Source organism: Strix aluco, chromosome 4 (genome assembly GCF_031877795.1).
Source record: "Strix aluco isolate bStrAlu1 chromosome 4, bStrAlu1.hap1, whole genome shotgun sequence".
NCBI lineage: Eukaryota > Metazoa > Chordata > Aves > Strigiformes > Strigidae > Strix > Strix aluco.
The window spans coordinates 27594182-27608918 of NC_133934.1; the positions used below are offsets into that span (position 1 = coordinate 27594182).

General features: G+C 38.4%; 1 protein-coding gene across 5 annotated transcripts in view; it reads right to left on the bottom strand.

The window, feature by feature from the left end:
• Window positions 1-14737, bottom strand: part of ATP8A1 (ATPase phospholipid transporting 8A1) — a 130161-nt gene that overhangs the window by 96848 nt on the left and 18576 nt on the right. For 2 of the 5 annotated variants that reach the window (XM_074822428.1, XM_074822426.1), the window contains exons 5-8: window positions 10930-10975; window positions 5750-5790; window positions 2129-2202; window positions 191-260 (exon numbers count right to left, since the gene is read on the bottom strand). In XM_074822428.1, the coding sequence (XP_074678529.1) occupies window positions 191-260; window positions 2129-2202; window positions 5750-5790; window positions 10930-10975 (231 nt within the window). Of the gene's footprint in view, window positions 1-190; window positions 261-2128; window positions 2203-4768; window positions 4843-5749; window positions 5791-10929; window positions 10976-14737 lie in introns of all 5 variants that reach the window. The other 3 variants (XM_074822429.1, XM_074822427.1, XM_074822430.1) reach the window with 2 other exon arrangements.

Genomic DNA, 14737 nt, shown 5'->3' on the forward strand with positions numbered 1-14737 from the left:
GAGTAACCATTTGTTTCTTCTGCTTAATTAATTGAACAAAAACTTTTATGTCAATAACCTGCAGCTTTTTATTCAAACCATTAAAATTTCACAGTCTTCTAAAATGGCCATTAATGTCGTATAATACGTTTTTATAAGCAATAAAAGATTAAAATGATAGTAGTAATATTATAAAAAATTAAATTCCTACCTGTCGAATTTTTAAGTTTGTCTCACCATCTAAGTTAGATGTTTCGATGTAGCACATAGCTTGTGGTTCACTATTAAGAAAAAAAAATTTCTTAATTTTAAATTATAATGGCAAAATTCATGAACTTTCTGTAATCTTTTATAGTTATTTATGCAATCTTTTTAAATCAAATCTTCAGAACTAGAATAATTTACAGCCAAATCTGTAACACCAACAGTACTTTACATTTTCAGAAAAGTTTGCCAAAACCTACCTACCTTAGATGAAACACTACTAAAAATGTTGCATGTAGTAAATTTTCTATGTTTTTACATGAGAGTAAGGTACAGGCACAAATGCAGTGCATTTGTAGTGCCTACTACTGTAGGCAGCAGTAGTTTAGACATGAAAGCTTTCTTGTAAAGGGTTCTCTTACGAAAAAAGTTTATATTATGAATAACATAATACACTTTTTGAAATATGTCCTCTTTATGCAATTTTAAAAGCTTTTTTATAAAATGAAAGTATTAAGTTTATGCAGAACATTACTACTTGAATAGTTCATCTATCTAACATATACTTACAAAAGGCTTATTGCGTTTAATTTTTCAATACTATTTTTTGATGTGTAACACAGCAGTATTCTGTAAAATACTTTCATGTTTTAAAACATATTACAACCATTATAGAAGTGTTAGCTAGGAAAACAGAGATACTGAAGGACACAATTACTTTTCTGCAAGTAAACAAGAACAGGTCTAACAGGTCAGGATTTCTGAATTACTCCACTCCGCTCCCATTTTCTGGACATGAGGACAGAACATCTACTACTTATATCTACAACAGAAAGAAATTTTGATCCTGTAAAGGACCAGAGGAATCATAAAAGTCCCTTACAACTTAAAAGAATAAATGTTTATTCTCTACACCACTTCAAAGCTTCAAATATTTTCCTTCTTTCTAGCATGAAATTCAAGCATCAAGTGTTTTTTAAGATTTGCTTTCTTAATGCAACAGTGGCTACTGATTTGCAACTTAGTTTTAAAATGCTTGCACGATAAAGTTATGTAGGGTATTCTAACATTTCTGTAAAGCAAAGGCATTAAAATGTGATAAATTCTTTTCATAAATTCCTTTCAGGCTAGCATTTTCTTTTTGGTGAACTTTTCTAAAAATGTAAATAACTTCTGTTTAGATTGTTTGGATGGAATCACCTGTATAAAACATTATTACAATTCTAGCATTTTTATTAATTAACAGTAAAAACCAAACATAATTTTTGTGAAGCACTTTTAAAACAGACTAAGGCAGCAAAGACGTTTCAAGTGAGACATGCTTAATTGCAATTACCGTAGCAGATAGCAGTGACCTCCAAAGTAAGTTACAGTTAGATCAAGGCAGTCCCATTGATTTGTTAGGGAAAGACAAAGTGCAGTAACAGTGCAGACAATAGCATAAAGCTGACGTGTCTAAAAAACATGCATTTTGTCACAATACACAAGAACAGCGCTGCTTTTGCCACTGCATGCAGCAGAGGTTGTGCAACATCCAAGTTTGTGCAGAGGGTCCTCCACCAGTCCTACCAACATTAAACTATATTCTTTGCTGAAAACAGGGAGTTGGTATAAAACATGTATATTCTTTTTAATTTGCTCTAAGGAATTAAATACATATTTAACCTGGTGTGTGTTTATTCAATGACAACTTGTCTGATAAAATTTCATGGAGATAGTGTAGAAACAGGACTAAAACAAGTTTTAATTTCTTGGAGTGTTACTGTGCATTTATGCTTTAATGATCTGTACTTTTATTAACTGAAATCTTTCTAATTTTATAAATGTCTGGGTTCTGGTGAAGAAACGTGAAAGCAAAGCCAAGATTATCAGCACGACAGTGTTCTTCATATTTGGTATATGAGGACCCACGTACACGTATCCTGTGCAACTAGTTTATTCTAACCTTGATGACAGACTGATGAGATCAGCCGGGAGATGTTCCCCATTGGTCACTTTCACTACTTCCCCTACTGCCACCTACACATCCCAGTTTGAAAATGGTTAGAACAGAAAAATATGTGACAGGGAAAAAAAAAAAACCAAACAAACAAATGGACAAAGACAAAAAGACAGAGTTTGAAATTATTATACAAACAATTCATGTTAATTAAAATGTCTGATGACAATTTTTTCAAAATCTATTTTAATCAGGTCAGGAAGAAAAGATCTAGAATATTTTTATTTTTACCTGAGTGGACTGTTTTACTGTAGGGCACCAATTTTAAGCTGCAGAACACATTGATATTCTACACTAAAAATAAACAGTTCTTACGCTTATTTCTCCACTGGCAAAGTTTCTAGCAACTCCATACATTAACTAAAAAAATAAAAGCCACAACAAGGGATTTTCCACCAACTTTTCTGAAAAGTCAGGTGACAAGAACCTCTCTATGTAGACATGCTGAAAATGATTTTGTGTTTTGTTTCAGCTTTGTAAATTTCAATTTACACTGAACTAGCAAGAACCAAAAGGAATTAAATCTTGGAGGTTTGTGGCCTTCCACTGTAAAAGATTATAGTTTCCTAAAATAATTAAGATCGTCTTATTCTCCAAAAAATGCTATTGCTGGTAAAAAGAACCAAGTATTATTAGTTTGAAATAAAACCAGACCCACAGGCTCGCATTTCTATTGGAACCTAGAATGCAATTGGGCATCAATAAACACCGGGAAAGCAAAACTGACAAGATTGCTTTCCTGGAGGATGCATGGCCATGTGGAGATGAGATGTGGAGACAGAGAACACATGCCAGTATGAAGGCAGAATTAAGAGGTAATGTCGTAGCACAGGGTTCTCTCCTGGAAGTAGGGCTGCAACAGGACCCTAGTAATATAACTAGAAGGAAGTTTTAGCTGGAAGAAATGCCAGAACTGGGCCCAGAAAAGCAATCACGATTCAAAGAGTCCCCTTTGCAAGACTGATCCTAGAAGAAAACCGCCTAGAAGGAAATTCAAGGTGAATAATGGTCATACTTAGGATGGTGTGTTCTGACAAGGGCCATAAAGTGAGGTTAAACAAAGAGGTAACAGATCTGACAAGTCCAGTAGTAGCTAGCTACTATTTCAATTTATCAACACATGATTCCTTCAGGGGGGACAAGGTTTGGAGTACAGGCTTTGCAGGCAATCAGTATTTTTCTGTGTGTATACTGGAACTGGAGAACACTGTGTCGCAAGCATCCTCCAAATTCAAAAGGGCAAAACAGTGAAGGCATTTAGGCAAAGACTCAAATTTAAGAGCTTAGGAAGATTATAAAGAAGCTGCTCTGAGAGGATGTAATCTGTTTCACTTGCAAAACACTAGAGTTAGCATGACAAGCTATTATCAGGTCAATAGAACAAACGTTCTTACTGCATGGTGTATTGCCTGTGAAGATCTTGGTGGAGAAGCACCAATAAAATTTATAAATGGTTCTCGAAGTGCAGAAGTAAAAGGTTTACAGATGATACTCAATACAATATCTGAAGTTATGACAAACATTAGTACTGAAGACAGACTGTGGGGAAAATTTACAGTATTATCCAGCAACTACTTTACATTTGATAATAATTTAATGGAAGTGTTTTAGAAACAGCTACACTTAATTTTGAGCTACAATAGAAGATGGAATAAACAATGTGCTAGTCTACACCACAGTCTGTGACAGAAACGCTTAAAATCCTAACCTTATTAAGTGTATGTATGAGTGGATTTGTTAACTTCAGTGGGATCATACACATTACAATATTGTGTCCTCTTGTGCCAGAAAAAAATATGGAAATTGCATTGTAAATATCCAGTAATAAATATAAATTTAATCATATTTAATAATCTTAAGTTAAAAAAATTCTTAGAATATATTTACTGACCTGATGAAATAGATGTTGAAAAATGTGCATCTTCCACATGATATGTGGATTTCTTAAATAAAACTGTCCAAGGAAATGATGATAAACAACCTCTGATTGTCCATGTAAAAAGAGTCACAGCATTACATGCTATAAATTAAGTATTGCTTTCAGTGCTGAAATTATTCATAATATATATGTATTAGGGAATAAAGTGAATGTTCAGCTCAAAGACAGTGCTAATTTGATGGCTCACATCTCATGTTCACTTTTTTTTTCCTGATTCAACTATTAAACTAGTGACTATATCCACTAAAAAACATTTCTGTTCCCTGTAATGTATCAATTTAAATTTATTTATAGGATGCAATTTGTTAGGTACATATCGAAAAGCCAACCTGTTAAATATGGCAGTTGAGGTTCAATTTTTAGACAGAGAATCAGACTTTTTTTATTATATCCAACAACAAAATAACATACTAAGTTTTTCTTAGGAGTAAATTGAATGCCAGTACAATTTTAAAACTGTAATTGTCACAGTTTAAAGAAACAGTGCCTGAAATGATAAATGTCCAAATGAACAAAAGAATACACTTCAGAACAGCAGCATTTTTGTTTATTCCTTATTTCCTTGGAGCAATCACAAATAAATAAATAAATAAATGCAGGGTAGAGAAACCAGCCTCTACACTATAAGCATCAGTGGGCATCTCTACCTTGATGAGAGCAGTACAGTGTCAGCAGGTATATACTCTTTGCCTTTTATTATAACTATATCTCCAACATCTACCTGAAAGAAAACTGGGAATTGGTTAATGGTCTCAAACAAAATATGTTATCCCTTTGTTTTAAGCACAGTAAATATTTACCTGCTGAATTTGCTAGAGAGACTGTTAGAAACTCACACACTTGGAGAACCTACAGGTATTAGGTACTCAAAGGTCACTGGAATTCTTTGGAAATCTATTCTTTAATAGGCCTAATCCTGACCTTCTCTATGCAGTTCTTTACTTTTGCTGGTTACTGTAAAATATTTTATTGGAAGACTGAAGTTGAGTTAAAGAAATTAATCTCCCCTAAGATCACAGTTCTGCTGCATCACACTATATACCTTATCCTTGCTTCTCCAAACGTGTAAAACAATTTCATCTGAACCTTGCCTCCAAATTACTGTGGGTCAAATTTTGTTCCAGCTTTCAGGTATGGAAACCAATAGAACTAAGGCACTAAATAGACAGCATAACATTTAGTCCTTGAAAGTTACCTTTAACAGTCCCTTCTTAACTCCTGCATACCTGTCTTTACAGTTCTCATGGTTTAAGCCGAAGAAGTTCGGCAAATACACAAAGTAAACAGTTTCCAGAAAGAAGCTTCTGCCCTGGCACACCAAATAATATTAAGGGACTGTATAATTTTGCCATATGCAAACACTCTTAAGTCAATGATATTATTCGAGTTATCTTTCACTAAACTTAAAGCCCACCATTTAATGGCAGTTTTGCCTGACTCATGTAATCAAAACTGACTTGACTTAAAATTACATTCTGAGACATGTATTAACAAACAAAAAATAAAATACAAAAGATTATACATTTCCCATTATACCAGTTACTTCCTATTAATGACAATTATTTGAAGAAATAAAGCAGATATTAAGTCTGTGTTATGCTCTAAAAATCACCAACATAAACACACACCTTTTCCCAGTGGACAATCTCCCATGCACCATTTCGTAGTACTGAAAAAAAGAAGAAAAAATTTTGCAGTTGTACAATCTAACTGCAGTATACAAGTATGTGTTAGATTCCTTATGAAAAGCCATACAGACACAGCGCATTTACACAATATTTTACAGCATGCCTTGTTTCTATAAATTCAGGTCAAGCATTTCAATTATACAGCACATACTCTGTGTAAGTTTTTGTACCATATCTTATTACAAAGTCAATCAGAACATTTTACAGGGTTTGAGAATCAAATAAATCTGATACAGATTATATGATAATGTGGTGCTTTCTAAAACAAATTAGTAATTGGAATAAAAAGTTCCGAAGTCAAAAAGTTACGAATAAATTCAAGATTGTTTTTTATCAGTTCAAATACTGATGAGGTTCATACAAAAAAGATTCATAGAAAGACACTAGCAGGCTGCTTAGGATTCAGCTGTTCTTACTGTTATTGGCATCTCAGAGAACTTTAGGATCATTGCAGTCATCTTCTCCATAAATACAATGGAAATCCCCCAAATCAACCCATGCTATTTAGCGTAAGATTTAGTATAGATTTTCCCTGGCAATAGCAATTAATATAGCAAGCATGCTCCACTACTCTAGAAAGTATTGCTACTATGATACTAAAAACATGCTTTGTTTGACAGTTAATTGCCAAGATTGTGTTTTCAGAAAATAATAAAGGTGACTTTTTTTATTAGCATCAGTTACAAAGCTATTGAAGATTGATGTTGTGCTGGGTTTGTGTGGTGGACTTTTTGGTAGCGGGGGAAGGGGCTACAGCAGCGGCCCCCTGTGAGAAGCTTCTCAAAGCTCCCCTGGCTCGAAGTTGGACCCACCTCTGGGCAAGGACACGCCAATTAGCAACAGCAGCTGTGCCTCTGCAATAATGTATTTAAGAAGAGGAACCTGAGAAGGGGTTGGGACTTTGAGGACAAGCTTTGAGAAGGACACCTATGCGAACACCGAGGTCAGTGGGAGGTGCACCAGAGCAGAGACACCACCCTGTATCCCATGGTGAGATGGCAGGGCCACCCCACCTGTCACCCATGGAAGTCACCGATGGAGCAGAGATTCGCCTGCAGCCTGTGGAGGATCCCACACCAGAGCAGGCAGCTGTGCTTACAGGAGGCCAGGACTCTGAGGGGAGAAGTAGTCCCTGCTGTTGTAGTTTGGTGCTGGGAGGACTGCAACATGAAGGGGTGACCAATGCTGGAAGAACTCACACCGGAGAAAGTTCATGGAGTACTGTCTCCCATGAGAGAGGAACCAAGTGGAGTAGGGGAAGAATGTGCAGAGTGCCCCAGCACCACGGAGAAAGAAGCAGCAAACTGACAGTGCTCCCCATCCCCTGCCCCCTGCGGGAGGAGGTAGAGAGATTGGGAGCAAAGCTGAGCCCGGGAAGAAGGGAGGGTTGGGGGGAGGTGTTTTTAAGATGTGGTAACACATTATGATGTCCTACTCTGTCTGGTAAGTGTTGCTGTTGTTAGTGTTTGAATTAAAGTGATGCTCTTTTTTTTTTTTTTTCACCTAACAAGTCTGTCTTTTGCCCATAATCATAATGTGTGAGCCACCCCTTCCTGCCCTTATCTCGATACCAGAGACAAAAGGCTTCATTTTGTCCTTCCCAGCGCTGGGGGAAGAAGGGGTGAGTGAACGGCTGTGTGGTGCTTGGTTGCCCTCTGGGCTCAAACCATGCAGATGTCCAAAAAGAAAATGAAATTAAAACATACTGCCATGTATCAGTACTCAACTAACTCCAAGAGAATGTTCTCTTTCACTGTGTCTCCCAGCTTTCAAACTGTCAGGATGCTTATTTAAGTATCTGATCAGGATCTAATTTTTATGCAAGCAGGTCTTGATTTCAAAAAAGTGGATCAAAATCTGGGAATACATATGGCCTGTACATCTAAGTCTTTCTTGAGGTTCTGTCCAGACCGACCCCTCTTCTTGTATCTCAATGATTTCTGAGAGTTGTTATCCAGCATGCTTAATAAATCTTTAGGAAGAGATAAATTCTCTTACCCTTCCTTCCCCCAGATTAGTGCTGATATGCTCAGGGCAATAGTAAATGGAGCAGACCCCCTTTCAGACAGTAAGCAAGATATTTTAATGATTGTCTCACTAAGCAGTTAATCATTACACAAAATCTATTCTGACAAACCATTTCCCTTCACTAGGAAAACTACAGATCCAGAGTGAGGACTGGTTGTAATACTGTCCTAAGGAACCCAAGACATTTGATAACTGTACCACCAACTACCTACTTCCATCCCCTTGTATCAGCAGTACTGTTTGTGGGCCCATAGTATCAATCAGATGACAGGACTGAGGAGGATTAAAAATACACCTTGCATCAATCCAGATGACTAGATTTCACAAACAGCTATAGTAGAATAACTGACAGTGGAGTTCTGCAGGTCTGAAATGTAAATAAGCTGCCAGAGGTGGGCAGGGGCTTCTTAAAATGTAAATAAGCTGCCAGAGGTGGGCAGGGGCTTCTTAAGTAGTGCTGGCTGCAGAAGCACTTGCACTGCTGAAATCCTAAGGCTGTTTCACATGCAGTCAAGCTGACCTAACATAACATTGCCCCTGCAAAAGGAAGGTCCTGTTCTGCCCTCACCCCATGCAAAGGTGTGTGCCCTCACTGCTTAATGCATGCTGTCTCTGCTGTTTGTTGGACCCTTTGATGAGCCAGTTTAACCCACCAAATGCAAGGAAACTGTCAGTTTTTCTTTCTGGATTTGTTTCCTGCTGGTTTAGCTGGTTAAAATCAGCTCACAAATGCATGAAGTCAGACTCATGAAAACATGCTGAGATACCTGAAATCTCAAGAGTACTCTAACCCTAGCTTGATCCAATAAGCTTTTAAGCACAATTAGCACACACTGACAGTCGATTAAATCCATTTTCTTATGAGAAGAAAAAAAGAAGTGGTGTTGCTATGCACCTTTTATATATTGGTTAGAGAACTTGTGTCATAAAGTCTTCTGCAGCCTGGCCTTCACATTTGTATCTCCCATTTTTCAGCTGTCTCTAACAACCAACTTTCAAAAGCATGCTTCACCTTCCCTACAGAAGACTACTTCACTGCACTGCAGAAATGCACATTTCATCATGTCAGACTGTGTCCTGCTATATATGTATATGTATATATATGTACATATGTATGCATATATATATGTGTATATATATATGTATGCAGCCTGAGGTAACAAAACACATCACTAATGCAGCTTAATAAATTAAAATCCTCTTTAAAAGTTTTTTTTTAATAATAACGGAACTTCAGAAAGTAAATGACTGACTGAAGGTTAACTGAGATAGATGGTCTTTAAGGAACAGACAGATGAAGGGAAACTTATATACAGAATCTATACATCCACATGTCATTTCATTAACAATTGCATATGTTTAAAAGACAACAAAAGGTGGAGATGGCTACGTAATGTACTATGCACATTGCTACTTTTCAGGGTTACAGAACTGCTGAATACGTGAAAACAAAGTAAGAGTACCATACTGATTAACTTTTTATTTATTGCTTTGACAATACATTTAAATATTGCTTTGGCAGTACACTAGGATGGATGTTGTACTCATATGAATCTTGCATTAGCTTAAGAAACTTCTTTCTCAGGGCTAGCAATATTTTATGTATCCTCAATACACTTTCAACTTCCAAGATGTAATTTTGCATGCATCAGACATTGAGGAATTTTAGGAACAGTCACAAAAGAGCCTAATGAGAGATAAGCAAGGAGAAAAGTCTTTTACTGATTTAAAACTTTGTACATTCTGGATAAAAAAAAAATATTGAAAAGGCACTTCAAGATTCACTGCCACCTAAAACTGTTGGTTGCAAACTCAAAAGCTATGAATGCTTGATGAAAGAATTGTGGATGTTTACATCAAGCTTTCCTTTGTTTTTTATGTATAGATAAGAGGTTATGTGTTTCTCCAGGCCTGTTCTCTGAAGACATCTATTCCCAGTGCTTTCAGTCAATAGTTTCCCTGTCCTAATCTCTCCACACCTCCTACTGAACTACATGCTCAGTAGTTTTGTAAGTTATCTTCCCCCCCATCTCCCATAAGTTTTACAGTAAACTTTAAGATTTATAAAGTACAATTTAGGTAGGCTTTAAAATTTATGTTTTTAAATTAGAGACATTTCCAGTGGTTAGCAGTGATAAACAATTCTGATTATCTTTAGTCAATGACTACAACCCTCCCTAAAAAACTTAAGGTTAACTTTGTTATCTATTTAAATAAGATTCCATGCAAGATTCTCCTCTTTGTGGTATTTTTCATACTTTCGGCAATCAAATTCACATGACACTCATTCCTACTACTGTTTATAAAACCAGGATCAGCTCTGGATAGAGAGGCCTAGCTCAGAACACATAACATGAAAAGTTAAAGAGCAGCAAAGCCAGAACTTAAACTTTGGATTTCCTACCTGACAAGCGTGTTTAGGGCATATTAGCTAACACCTCCCTCATTTTCTGAGCTAAAATAATCCTCTGATTTAACACTTCTTCTTTTATTATTTTTTTAAAATAATCATCATATTCCAAAATTTTGGGTTGGGTACACTGGCTAAATAGCTCATTATCTCTAATCAAACCATTAAATTGATTTCATATTAAGAAAAAACAAAAAAACAAAAGCAAAAAACTCCATTCATCTTTATCCAGTTTTGAAGCAGCATCAAACATTCCCTTTTCTGACTTCTCCTTCCAATTCTAGAGTTTTCCAAAATCTAATTATTCAAGATTTGCTGGTTGAATAAAATTATAATTTGTGTGCTTAGAAATGTATAAACTTTTCATCACAATCTAGGCCTACTAAATACAGTGGTGTTTACGATCTTTTAAAGAGCTACAGCATCACCTGTGTTAAATGAGTAAATTTTAAAGTTTCTTAGCAACCTCATGAACTTAATCTAGAACATATGCCATTTTGTGGGACTAACGTGACTGCAAACTTATTTCAACTGTTTAGATTCCAAATTTGGAAGTAATCTGCATAAGAAATTTCCCACTCAATTACCTATCAATAGTTCAGATTACATTTCCACCATTTGCAAAAAATTCAAAAAGCAACCCCCCCAAACCACAATTAATAGGTTTTTAAAAGTTTCCTACCTTGAGTTTGTTTCTTGTTCACTGCATTATCAGCTTTATGCCTTTTCTAAATTAAAAATGCACAGTGGTTAAAGACTTCCATTGACATGATAAAGCTTTCACACAAGATAAAAATCACATGTATTACCCCCTCCCACTCATCAGTTCAATAAACAGATTTAAAAAACATTTTAAACAGGACTATGGATTACTTGCATAGTTATGATCATCAGTAAAGTCACACCTAGTTCCAGGCTAACTGTGTTGTACTAAAATTTCCTCTCATAAGCAATCACTATCTAAACACGTTCCTTATATAAGGAAGTGGTCCATTTGTGTACCATAACTTTGCCCTTTCCTGCAACTGAGAGCAAAAATCATGGAACCATTCCTCATACAAGTGTCACGTACAGATCTGAAGTCAAACAATAACTGTGTAAGCATATGACTTCACTTCCACTAAGTGCCTGCAGACTTCAGCAACAGCAAAAAACAGAAGAGAAACATACAAAGAAAAATCCACAAAACCCTAATCAGGCCATGATGTCTCTCAGTTTTAATACAGCTGTGAGAAACCTTTTGATGCAGCTACTAACCACCAGCATTTTCAAGGTATAATCAAACTCATCTTAGCTACAAAAAGCTTAGGAGACTACTAGTTTGAACACAGTGTTTAAGAGTAACGAGTTCTTCCTTAGCAGGAACATGATTTGGAAAATTAATTTAAAACAGAATTAAATGGTTTAGATTAAGCTTTTTGAATAGAGCTACAGAATTCATGCCTTTGAAATACAATCAGAAACAATCTTGTAAATTGAAAGAAAAATAAGTCAAGCTACTTAAGGGATTTATTACTAATAGAATGCTGGTATGACTCTGAGCTAGCAGCTCTTAAAAGGCCACCTTATCACTTTGCAAAGACTAAGTTGTTATTTTTCTACTAGATTTTCACAGATTATCAGCAGATTCTCCTTTCCAAAAGATGGCTGATCTCACAGATAAATAACCTTTGATGAATGGGAAGGCAAAACATCTTGACCAAAGCAGGTGTTTATTTGCCCACAGGGAGAGTCTCCTTCAGCTTGAAAAGTTTGATGTCAGTTGCTTTCTGAGCTATGATAGGTGACAATCATTGGAAACAGCTGATAATCTAGCATTGCATGTCATAAATTTTGCTAGCACTTCTGAAGCATATATGGAAAACACACGCTGTCCATGAATAACGTCTTCTGCTAACATCTTCCGCGTCTTGGAATTTCACTCCAAGAAAGGAAGCACTTGGTTCTTGAATTGAAAGTATTATTTTGATAAGTATATTTGTTGATATTGATATACAAGGTTTCCATCCACAAGATAACCATTCCCGGAGATGTCAGATATCTCACTGTGTAAAGAAACTAAGACGTAATGAAAATTAAAGGTTAAGGGAAAACACACTAAATATTTTACTATGCATCAAGTGGCTATTACAGAAACATGGTGGGATGTCTCCCATGACTGGAGTGTGCCAACTGATGGCTACAAGCTCTTTAGGAGGGATAGACAAGGAAGGAGAGGTGGTGGGGTGGTACTGTATGTCAGGGACTGTTACGATTGCTTTGAGTACAAGTGTAGTGAAGACAGGGTGGAGCGTCTTTGCGTTAGAATCAGGGGGAAGGCCAACAGGGCAGATGTTGTAGTAGGAGTCTACTATAGGCCACCCATCCAGGACAGAGAGGTGGATGAAATATTCTGTAGGCATTTAGGAGAAATCTCATGATCACTTGCCCTTGTTCTTGTGGGAGACTTTAACTTCCCAGACATCTCCTGAAAATACAACACAGCAGAGTGGGACCAATCCTGGAGATTCCTGGAATGCGAGGGAGATAACTGCCTGACGCAGCTGGTGAGTGAACCGACCAGAGAAGGTGCCCTGCTGGATCTCCTCTGTGAACAGAGAAGGACTGGTGGATGATGTGCTGTTGGAGGCCGACTAGGGCACAGCGATCATGAAATAATAGAGTTCTCTATATTCTTAGAGAGGCCAGGAGAGGGGGCAGCAGAACTGACATCCTGGACTTCCAAAGGGCTGACTTTGTCTTGTTTGGGCACCTGCTTGAAAGGATCCCTTGGGAGATGGTCCTGAAGGGTATAGGGGTCCAGGAAGGCTGGGTACTCTTCAAGAAGGAAGTCTTAATGGCTCAGGAGCAGGCGGTCCCCAGGTGCTGTAAGAGAAGCTGGTGACAGAGAAGACCACCCTGGCTGAACAGGGAGCTTTGGCTGCAATTCAGGGAGAAAAGGAGAGTTTATGGCTTTTGGAAGAAGGGGCTAGCCACTTACAGTGATTATAAAGAGGCTGTGAGGCTATGCAGGGTGGAAATCAGGAAGTCTAAAGCCCAGCTGGAAATTAATCTGGCTTCAGCAATCAAGGACAACAAGAAATGTTTCTGTAAGTATGTCAGTAGCAAAAGAAAGACCAGGGAGAGCCTCTATCCCCTGCTAGACGCAGGAGGAAACATGGTAACAAGTGATGAGGAGAAGGCTGAGGTGCTTAATGCCTTCTTTGCCTCAGTCTTTAATAGCAAGGCTAGTTGTATTGAGGGAAATCCAGCCTCCTCAGTCAGAAGACAGACTCTGGGAGAATGACCGCCCTGCATTCCAGGAGGAGATAGTGACCTACTGCATCACATAGACATACACAAGTCTATGGGACCGGATGGGATACACCCAAGGGTGCTGAAGGATCTGGCTGGGGTGCTCGCCAAGCCGCTTTCCATCATTTACCAGCAGTCCTGGCTGACCGGGGAGGTCCTGACAGATTGGAAATTGCCCAATGTGACGCCCATCTATAAGAAGGGTTGGAAGGCTGATCCAGGAAATTACAGGCCTGTCAGCTTGACTTCGGTGCCCAGGAAGCTGAAAGAGCAGCTCATCCTGAGTACCATCATATAACATGTGCGGACAACCAGAGGATCAGGCCCAGTCAGCATGGGTTTATGAAAGGCAGGTCCTGCTTGACAAACCTGATTTCCTTCTATGACAGGGCAACCTGCTTATTGGATGAGGGAAAGGCTGTGGATGTTGTCTACCTTGACTTTAATAAGGCCTTTGACACCATTTCCCACAGCATTCTCCTGGCAAAACTGGCTGCTCATGGCTTGGATGGGCACATGCTTCGCTGGGTAAAAAACTGGCTGGATGGCCGGGCCCAAAGACTTGTGGTGAACGGAGTTAAATCCAGTTGGCAGCTGGTCACGAGTGGTGTCCCACAGGGCTCAGTTTTGGGGCCACTCCTGTTTAACATCTTTATTGATCATCTAGACGAGGGGATCGAGTGCACCCTCAGTAAGTTTGCAGATGACACCAAGTTGGGTGGGAGTGTTGATCTGCTCGAGGGTAGGGAGGCTCTGCAGAGAGACCTGGACAGGCTGGAGCGATGGGCTAAGGCCAACGGTATGAGTTTCAATAAGGCCAAATGCCGGGTGCTGCACTTTGGCCACAACAACCCCCAGCAGCGCTACAGGCTTGGGGAGGAGTGGCTGGAGAGCTGCCAGTCAGAGAGAGACCTGAGGGTGTTGATTGACAGCCAGCTGAACATGAGCCAGCAGTGTGTCCAGGTAGCCAAGAAGGCCAATGGTATCCTGGCTTGTATCAGAAATAGCGTGGCCAGCAGGGACAGGGAAGGGATCTTACCCCTGTACTCGGCACTGGTGAGGCCGCACCTCGATTACTGTGTTCAGTTTTGGGCCCCTCACTACAAAAAGGACATTGAATTACTCGAGCGTGTCCAGAGAAGGGCAACGAAGCTGGTGCAGGGTCTGGAGCACATGTCGTACGAGGAGCGGCTGAG